The sequence below is a fragment of the Nerophis lumbriciformis genome, linkage group LG01 (genome assembly GCF_033978685.3).
Source record: "Nerophis lumbriciformis linkage group LG01, RoL_Nlum_v2.1, whole genome shotgun sequence".
Taxonomy (NCBI): Eukaryota; Metazoa; Chordata; class Actinopteri; order Syngnathiformes; family Syngnathidae; genus Nerophis; species Nerophis lumbriciformis.
The window spans coordinates 9,626,721-9,637,500 of record NC_084548.2 but is presented as its reverse complement, the minus strand read 5'-3'; the positions used below and the strand labels follow the sequence as shown (position 1 = coordinate 9,637,500).

Sequence of the window (10,780 nt, the reverse complement as noted above, 5' to 3'; positions counted from 1 at the left end):
CGGCGATCGCCTTCTAACCAACGATTGGTATGTGTTTGTTTGGCATTAAAGGAAACTAACAACTATGAACTAGGTTTACAGCATATGAAATACATTTGGCAACAACATGCACTTTGAGAGTGCAGACAGCCCAATTTTATAAATAAATGATAAATGGGTTATACTTGTATAGCGCTTTTCTACCTTCAAGGTACTCAAAGCGCTTTGACACTACTTCCACATTTACCGGTACCCATTCACACACACATTCACACACTGATGGAGGGAGCTGCCATGCAAGGCCATAACCAGCACCCATCAGGAGCAAGGGTGAAGTGTCTTGCTCAGGACACAACGGACATGACGAGGTTGGTACTAGGTGGGGATTGAACCAGGGACTCGCCGTCCCAATAATTTTCATCAATTAATATATTCTGTAGACATACCCTCATCCGCGCTCTTTTCCTGAAAGCTGATCTGTCCAGTTTTGGAGTTGATGTCAGCAGGCCAGGGAAGCTAGGGTCGATAGGGGGTTTAGCTCGCTCGTCTGCGGGAACAAACTGCCGCCATTGCTTGCCGTGCTACCGAGGACCTGTGTCCCTGAATTGCTCACACACTCCGGCAGATTCAATGGGGGTCTGGCGGCAGATTTCTTTGACTTTATCGTTGGAAATGCATCTGCTTTGAGTGTCGCAGGATATCCACACATTCTTGCCATCTCTGTCGTAGCATAGCTTTCGTCGGTAAAGTGTGCGGAACAAACGTCCAATTTCTTGCCACTTTCGCATCTTTGGGCCACTGGTGCAACTTGAATCCGTCCCTGTTCGTGTTGTTACACCCTCCGACAACACACCGACGAGGCATGATGTCTCCAAGGTACGGAAAACAGTCGAAAAAAACGGAAAATAACAGCTGATTTGACTCGGTGTTTGAGAAAATGGCGGATTGCTTCCCGATGTGACGTCTATATTAGAAAGGCGTTTAATTCGCCAAAATTCACCCATTTAGAGTTCGGAAATCGGTTAACAAAATATATGGCCTTTTTCCTGCAACATCAAGGTATATATTGACGCTTACATAGGTCTGGTGATAATGTTCCCCTTTAAGCAGGACTCCTGACTTTCTGGGTAAGGACTAGCCATCCCACTACTTAGGAAGCAATATTCTATGGTCAGTAACATTGCTACTGTGTGTTGTGTTTATACAGAAGAAGCCAGTCAGGAGAAGGAGAGACTGGAGGATAAACAGCGAACTTCCAGAAAGGAGAGAGCCAAGCATAACGATGAGTGGTCTACACGGTTAGACTCTCACATACAAACACACACGCACACAAACACACGCGTACAATAACACGTTATTGATCAAAGCCTCTGAGTTTCAACGAGGCTCCTCTCAGAGAGTTCTCTGCCCGCTCCAGATTATCTTGTTCTCTTTTATTGTAGGAACTCAAATTCTATTAATTTCGCTTTTAACAAAAACTGAATTTAGATAAAGGTTTAGTAAATAATTCCGCAAAGTACGGTTTTCCATTTTTTTAGGGTATGAATAAGAAACAAGATTCTTTTCTAGCACCCAAATTACACAACTATTTTATGTATTTCCATAACTTCTACAAAAGAAAAAAAATCTAACCCCATCTGTAAAAGGCTGCCATTAATGTTGATACATAAAATTAGGGGTGTTCTGATTTTGATACGATACCAATATTTGAGCCATGATTGTTGGCAGATACAGATGTTGATTTGATAAAATATCAGCTTGAATCATACACTCTTTTATTACATTGTCATATACAATGTTAGGAAAGGCTTAATCAGTTGAAATTACACAGAGAATATTGGTAGAACAGTTTTTTTTTCAGATGTAACAATTACCGTACTGGTATAATGATAAACTGCAGTAAAATTCCTAACTGTTTAAAACTGTAATTATCGTTAACTGAGATTGATTACCGCCCTTCGAGAGAGAGAAAAAAGGTGATGCTCTTCATTTTGTCTTTGGTGCAGCTAGCCCGCTAATTGCTAGCGTGCCTAAATGCTACTGTAACATGAATACAAGACACGTTGTCTTTACCATTACGTCAATAATATAAGTATAACAAGTATATAGTAAGTATAATAATAAGTATAACAGAAGTAAAGAACGAAACCCCTGTTTTGCCTTCATCGTTAAGAAAAAAATATCAAACCTTTACAAGTGAGAAATGAGAACCCATCATCCATTCACTCCACATTCACACATAGTTGTGGTAAGCTGCAGAGCAATATCTAATGTTTCTTATACCGTGGAAAGTATATTCCATGTGTTTCAAACTTTTTGAGCACACTCAACAATACCGTAACAATAACAACAGTGATCATTTTGATCACAATAATTGTGACACAAAATGTTAATCAGAATCAGATTAATTGGCCAAGTATGTTTAACACAAAAGAAATTTGACTTGGTAGACCGTGCTCTCTTTGTTCAATTCAAGAAACAAAGAAAAACGCTACAACTACGAGAGAGCAGAGTACCATGTCGTTATGTCCCTTGTTGGTATGAAAAAAACTAAGTTATTTATTATTGACCGCCTGTAATTAATTCATGCTGTTTGACACTAAATGGCCAACGTTAAGGTCATGATGCAGTAAGTTGAATGATGCAGACACGTTTGTTACCGGATACTTTCGAATATTCTTAATTTTTGGAGACTTTGTATCTGTAAGCAATATGCAACTATTAGAGGTGTATAAAAATCGATTTCGAATGAAACGCGATTCTTATTTGTAATGATTCTTAATCAATAAAAAAAAAAAAAAAAAAATATATATATATATATATATATATATATATATATATATAATTAATTTTATTTATTTATTTTTAAATCTGTCCTGTCCAGCCACTTTACTAAATGTTTGAGTAGAAGTGTAATAAAGAAAACCCGTTTTCTTTTAAGTAATATAGAAATGTATCAAAGCTGTAGATATTAACTGGCTGTCCAGCTGTACACAAGTAAACGTGTTGCAGGACTGCTTGTATCGGAGTGTTTACACTATATCTGAAATTTTAGATGCAAGCCGATATAAACCAGTTGTTTTTTTTTGCTGATATTGGATCAATATTGGATAGTAGCACTCCTAAATTTAACAAAACTGTAACAAAAACATATTATTTAAAAATTGTACTTGGATGGTTGCCAAAGGTAATGTATTATCACGTGATTAATCACAAAAAATGATCGCATTAATCAAGTAAATATAATCTTACATAATTAATTTAATGCGCACATGCTCCTTAACCTCACCAGTGTGCTCTGTGGCAAATGTTGCTTCAAAATACACCCTGACAGAACAAGTTTTGCGCAAATAAATGACATGCATTCAAGTACAACATTTTCTAAAAGTTCCTGTGTGACATTCTGACGATGAAATTGCATTTGTGTCAAAATATTGGGGTCTTTTTTTAAGTTAATTTAAATTAGGCACTGCTATTATTTGCTATAATCAAAATTCAAAAGTGTGATTAATCATATTAATCATTGTTTAACAGCACTAACAATAAATACTGTGTTTGGAATCTAGCTTTGTACCTAAAATTGGCACATTAATAGCATTGTTGATCTGTTCAAATAAACTAATACAATTAAAATTAAAATAAAACTTTGCCAAAAAGTCAATATTTTAATTGATCAGATAGGGTCAATTTCCTTTCTACTTTAAAACAATGATGTTAAATGTCCAAATACAATTGTGCTCTTGAAAATTGATGTGTTGAGCAGGTTTAGAGCAGTGACGTGCAGTCACTAGAGGCAGGTGAGGCGGGGCCTCACCTGCCATCATGGAAATAAAAAAAAAGTTAAAAAAAAAATAAAAAAAAATAAAATTGTTATCTGTATCCAGTGATTATACTATAAAGTTATTTTCCATTTAACGTCACCAGTTTTAGATTATTTTTATTCAAAATCGCTGAATTTTCACATTTGCCGTTCAAATACTGCGAAGAGACGGTGCGGTGAACAGCAGCCAGTTGAGGCACGTCACTCAGTGCCGCAACATGGATTGCGCAATGACTCGGCTAACTGCTGGCCTGCTGTGCAGTGAGACTGTATTGCTATATGAATTATATTATACATTTCCATAGTTTAGTTAGCTGAGGTATATAATGTACAGTGTATTTTGTCAACAACTGTATGTGTGTAAAGTATTTCTTGTGCTGAGCGATCATAAAACGGCTGCAAAAGACTCACTGGCTGAGGCTTGCCTCCTGCACCCCCGCCGTAGAATTGTTATATCAACTAAAACCCACACTTAAACTTTCCACGTGCAAGATTGAATCTATTTAAAAAAATTATTTCATAAGAAGCCAAAAAGTGCAAAAACAATAATGTTGGTGTTGGAGGAGTTGTGACTGACTGCAAGGACACAACATTAGATACACCTGCAGACTGCAGGTGTACCTAATTCACAACTCCTCCAACACGAACATTATTGTTTTTGCACTTTTTGGCTTCTTATTAAATAACTTTTGTAACCTATTTTCATGGGCTTTCCTCTTTGTGATGTTAAGTTCCTGTTATGCGCTGTTATACAGTATATGCCTTGAGCTCTTATTTTGAAGGCGCTAAGAGCGGACGAGATGTCACGTTGCGGAGGTTTTTGAAAGAAGGTAAATAAAGTGGTCCTTGTGTAAACTGGAGCCTCCGTGTTTGTTATTTTGTAGTTTCATACAGTATAGGCGACATTTATAAACCCTCGGTTACACTTTTTTAAATAGATTCAATCTTGCACGTGGAAAGTTTAAGTGAGGGCTTTAGTTGCGGCGCATGGACTTAATTTTTAAGTAAAGGTAAGACCATAATAACGTTTTTTTAATTAAATGTGCTTTTTTGTGTGCTACAGTTTGTATGTGTAAAGTTAAAGTTAAGTTAAAGTACCAATGATTGTCACACACACACTAGGTGTAATGAAATTTGTCCTCTGCATTTGACCCATCCCCTTGATCACCCCCTGGGAGGTGAGGGGAGCAGTGGGCAGCAGCGGCGCCGCGCCTGGGAATCATTTTTGGTGATTTAACCCCCAATTCCAACCCTTGATGCTGAGTGCCAAGCAGGGAAGAATGCTGGTATGAGCTTTTAAACATAACCTGTTAACTGCTGCCAATCAAATGGTGAATAAGATACTCTTTAGGGTTCATATGTTTGTAAATTTGACTGTGATGAAGTCAGTGCCTCACCAGCCATCAACCTCACCGCACGTCACTGGTTTAGAGCAACAAGAAACTACTAAACCTTCCACAAGCAAAGTTTTGGAGATGCAGGCAAGGAAAAAACTCCCAAGGATGACAGACTTCAAGTACACAAAACGTGTCCGTTTTCAAACAGTTAGCAATAACGTTTCAACTATTCAATTTTATTTACATAGCACCAAATGACAACATAAGTTCTCTCATTACACTTTACACATGGAGCAAGTCTTGAACCACATAAATATCTTACTTGTCTTATCCTGCTGTGATTTTTGTTTGAAGGTGGTTCCAAACTGGCACCAACCCGTGCACCGGCTCCCAGGACTGGATCTACTCTGGTGGTTACTTCAACAGAAACTACAACAACCTGCCTGATATCTACTGATGGTCCGTTTGCCTTGGCCTTTTTTTTTTCCTGCTCCGCCTTTCTAAAGCTGACAAACATCGGACCTATTCAACCCTTGGAGGGACTCGCCAAGAACTAAAGCCTTCATCATTTAACTTGCAAAGAGGCCACAAGTCCCCTCCCTCGTCCACTCCCTCTCATCTTCCTTCATTAAGGATTTTACGCCTTACATGTGTGACTGTTCTCCCCGAAAAACATCTTTCTGTAGCGCTTCCATACTTATTTCTGCACGTCACGGACCAATCAATCTGGATGGGAAAAACGTCATTAGGGAAGCTTGCTTGAAGTAATGGAAGCGAGTCATGAGCATCTTTGAGGTGTGAGCGCTCCTTCATGGGTCGACACAATCACTCAAAAATGCAACACGCTGTATGTCACAGAGCATCTCATGAGGTGTCATTTATTATACATTGAAGAAAATCACACAAACTCCAATATGTAATCCAGTGGAACCTCCAAAGAAGTGAATTCAATCATTTCAGGACATTTTTCAAGTATCATTTGAACATTCTTAACTGTCTAACAAGTCAAAAGAATAAATATTCTACAATAAAGCTAAAATGGATCAAAACTACTCTTTGAAGGTATTTGTTGGAAAGCTTCTCAATTTAATTAGCTACATGCTCTTTACCATAGCATCTGATTCCCTAATTACAATTGTGCCTAATTGATATGTTTCACAATCTTCGGTTGCATGGTTATTATCACCCTTTCAAAATGAAAGCTATTGTGGTGGCGTCACAAAAAAACAAAAAATAAAAAAAAATAAACACACTGGTGGTGTGACACATTTAGGTGATGGCACACATTTTGATTGACTAGTTGAATATCAGTCCAGAAAATTTGGTTGAACTCCAAATTTTGGTGGTGGTTTGCCATTGGAGGTTCCACTGCGGAAATAAACATGTCCATTTGACCAATTATTCACGATGTTACAGTGTCATAAAGTGCTCAATAATCCAAAATGAGCGAGTAATGAACGATTATATTCATATGGACAGACCCTTTCAAGCCATATTACGCACAACGTAAACCCTTGACATTGACTAACGTTAACATGCTGTGTAAATAGTCTACTTTAGACGAATAGGACATCAAGGGTATCAATTCTGCAGCACACGGAGTTTATAGTCCATTCCTTGTGAATGTTAGTGCAAAGAAAAAAAGAAATCATGATTGTTGACAGCTTTCGTGCCGACTGTATAGTAGTAGTTAATCCCTTTTGTTGCAGCTGACCCGTCACTGTTAAAAATGTGCTATTTTGGCCACTTTGTTGTTTTTCAAAGCACTTATTAACCAAATTGTCTCGATGCTTGTTACAACTGCCAACGTTGCTCCCCTTGTTTTTTGTGAGCTTAAAATACACAGGTAGACAAACACTACTCCAGTGCATTGTTTAGACGTTTGTGTAGTTTGCACAAAAAAAAAAAAAAAAATGGTACAACTGTCACTTCCATCAATACACATTCTGAATTTTACTTGAGAAAATGTCCTTCTAGGTCCTATATTATTCTTTTTTTTTATTGTTTTATTGTTTTGTCCTATTTTCTTTTCTCTCTCTCTCTCTCTCTCTCTCTCTATTATGTGGCTGTTGATGTTCTATTGTGTACAGAGTGTTACACAAAGTAATCACATGCAAAATTACATTTTGTGCAATTGATTTATTTTTATAGTATTTAAACCTGTTTTTTTGGGGGGGAGGGAGGGTGAGTACATTGTACCAGAGGTTTTAATTTTAGGTGGGCCGATGGTATAAGCATTTTGTGGACAGCTTGGTAAATTCATGGACAAGGGAATGTCTACTAATAAATCCTTAATTTCAGTTGCTAACAGTTGTTTTTTCCCCCCCAATCGTGTGCAGTGTGTCCTCTGTTATCGGTGGGTGGCGGTTCGCAGCCGAGTGTGAAGCGACTGGGATGAGAATCATCACCTCCAAGTCCCGAGTCCATGGTTCTCGCCCGGAAAAGGGTGGAGTGCCATCTCCGGGTTGGGGAGGAGACCCTGCCCCAAGTGGAGGAGTTCAAGTACCTCGGAGTCTTGTTCACAAGTGAGGGAAGAGTGGATCGTGAGATCGACAGGCGGATCGGTGCGGCGTCTTCAGTAATGCGGACGCTGTATCGATCCGTTGTGGTGAAGAAGGAGCTGAGCCGGAAGGCAAAGCTCTCAATTTACCGGTCGATCTACGTTCCCATCCTTTGGGTTATGACTGAAAGGTGAAGATCACGGGTACAAGCGGACGAAATGAGTTTCCTCCGCCGGGTGGCGGGGCTTTCCCTTAGAGATAGGGTGAGAAGCTCTGTCATCAAAGTAAAGCCGCTGCTCCTCCACATCGAGAGGAGCCAGATGGTTCGGGCATCTTGTCAGGGTGCCACCCGAACGCCTGCCAAGGGAGGTGTTTAGGGCACATCTGACCGGTAGGAAGCCACGGGGGAAGACCCAGGACACGTTGGGAAGACTATGTCTCCCGGTTGGCCTGGGAACGCCTCGGGATCCCCCGGGAGGAGCCGGACGAAGTGAGAGGGAAGTCTGGGCTTTTCTGCTTAGGCTGCTGCCCCCGCGACCCGACCTTGTATAAGCGGAAGAAGATGGATGGATGGATGGATAGCGCTTTTCTCTAGTGACTCAAAGTGCTTTACATAGTGAAACCCAATATCTAAGTTACATTTAAACCAGTGTGGGTGGCACTGGGAGCAGGTGGGTAAAGTGTCTTGCCCAAGGACACAACGGCAGTGACTAGGCTGGCGGAAGCGGGGATCGAACCTGGAACCCTCAAGTTGCTGGCACGGCCGCTCTACCAACCGAGCTATACCGGTGAGAAGCTCTGTCAAAGCTCAAAGTAAAGAGAGGAGCCAGATGAGGTGGTTCGGGCATTTGGTCAGGATGCCACCCGAACGCCTCCCTAGGGAGATGTTTATCAATCAATCAATGTTTATTTATATAGCCCTAAATCACAAGTGTCTCAAAGGGCTGCACAAGCCACAACGACATCCGCGGTACAGAGCCCACATAAGGGCAAGGAAAAACTCAACCCCAATGGGATGTCGATGTGAATGACTATGAGAAACCTTGGTAGAGGACCGCATATGTGGGTGACCTCTCCCATCCCCCCTTTAGGACACGTCCGACTGGTAGGAGGCCACGGGGGAAGACCCAGGACACGTTGGGAAGACTATGTCTCCCGGCTGGCCTGGGAACGCCTCGGGATCCTCCGGGAGGAGCTGGACGAAGTGGCTGGGGAGAGGGAAGTCTGGGCTTTCCTGCTTAGGCTGCTGCCCCCGCGACCCGACCTCTGATAAGCGAAAGAAGATGGATGGATGGATGGATAGCGCTTTTCTCTAGTGACTCAAATTGCTTTACATAGTGAAACCCAATATCTAAGTTACATTTAAACCAGTGTGGGTGGCACTGGGAGCAGGTGGGTAAAGTGTCTTGCCCAAGGACACAACGGCAGTGACTAGGCTGGCGGAAGCGGGGATCGAACCTGGAACCCTCAAGTTGCTGGCACGGCCGCTCTACCAACCGAGCTATACCGGTGAGAAGCTCTGTCAAAGCTCAAAGTAAAGAGAGGAGCCAGATGAGGTGGTTCGGGCATCTGGTCAGGATGCCACCCGAACGCCTCCCTAGGGAGATGTTAATCAATCAATGTTTATTTATATAGCCCTAAATCACAAGTGTCTCAAAGGGCTGCACAAGCCACAACGACATCCGCGGTACAGAGCCCACATAAGGGCAAGGAAAAACTCAACCCCAATGGGATGTCGATGTGAATGACTATGAGAAACCTTGGTAGAGGACCGCATATGTGGGTGACCTCTCCCATCCCCCCCTTTAGGACACGTCTGACTGGTAGGAGGCCACGGGGAGGACCCAGGACACGTTGGGAAGACTATGTCTCCCGGCTGGCCTGGGAACGCCTCGGGATCCTCCGGGAGGAGCTGGACGAAGTGGCTGGGGAGAGGGAAGTCTGGGCTTTCCTGCTTAGGCTGCTGCCCCCGCGACCCGACCTCGTATAAGCGGAAGAAGATGGATGGATAGCGCTTTTCTCTAGTGACTGAAAGCGCTTTTACATAGTGAAACCAAATATATCTAAGTTACATTTAAACCAGTGTGGGTGGCACTGGGAGCAGGTGGGTAAAGTGTCTTGCCCATGGACACAACGGCAGTGACTAGGCTGGCGGAAGCGGGGATCGAACCTGGAACCCTCAAGTTGCTGGCACGGCCGCTCTACCAACCGAGCTATACCAGTGAGAAGCTATGTCATCCGGGAGGAGCTCAAAGTAAAGCCGCTGCTCCTCCACATCGAGAGGAGCCAGATGAGGTGGTTCGGGCATCTGGTCAGGATGCCACCCGAACGCCTGCCTAGGGAGGTGTTTATCAATCAATGTTTATTTATATAGCCCTAAATCACAAGTGTCTCAAAGGGCTGCACAAGCCACAACGACATCCGCGGTACAGAGCCCACATAAGGGCAAGGAAAAACTCAACCCCAATGGGATGTCGATGTGAATGACTAGAAAAGCGCTATACAAGTATAACCCATATGATAAACCTTGGTAGAGGACCGCATATGTGGGTGACCTCTCCCATCCCCCCTTTAGGACACGTCCGACTGGTAGGAGGCCACGGGGGAAGACCCAGGACACGTTGGGAAGACTACGGTATGTCTCCCGGTTGGCCTGGGAACGCTTTGGGATCCCCCGTGAGGAGCTGGACGAAGTGGCTGGGGAGAGGGAAGTCTGGGCTATCCTGCTTAGGCTGCTGCCCCCGCGACCCGACCTCGGATAAGCGGAAGAAGATGGATGGATAGCGCTTTTCTCTAGTGACTCAAAGCGCTTTTACATAGTTAAACCAAATATATCAAGGTTACATTTAAACCAGTGTGGGTGGCACTGGGAGCAGGTGGATAAAGTGTCTTGCCCAAGGACACAACGGCAGTGACTAGGCTGGCGGAAGCGGGGATCGAACCTGGAACCCTCAAGTTGCTGGCACGGCCACTCGACCAACCGAGCTAGAGTGGCCGTGAGAAGCTCTGCCATTCGTGAGGAGCTCAAAGTAAAGCCGCTGCGTCTCCACATCGAGAGTAGCCAGATGAGGTGGTTCGGGCATCTTGTCAGGGTGCCACCCGAACACCTGCCTCGGGAGGTGTTTAGGGCACGTCCGACCGGT

At 42.9% G+C, this 10,780-nt stretch overlaps 1 protein-coding gene across 2 annotated transcripts in view; it reads left to right on the top strand.

Annotated features, from left to right (window-relative positions):
* LOC133615801 (oxysterol-binding protein-related protein 2-like) overlaps positions 1-7,027 on the top strand; it is a 58,514-nt gene extending 51,487 nt beyond the window's left edge. For both annotated transcript variants that reach the window (XM_061974609.1, XM_061974601.1), the window contains exons 13-14: positions 1,187-1,277; positions 5,491-7,027. In XM_061974609.1, the coding sequence (XP_061830593.1) occupies positions 1,187-1,277; positions 5,491-5,593 (194 nt within the window). In that variant the 3' untranslated portion in view covers positions 5,594-7,027. The remainder of the gene's footprint in view (positions 1-1,186; positions 1,278-5,490) is intronic.
* Positions 7,028-10,780: the final 3,753 nt, after the last annotated feature.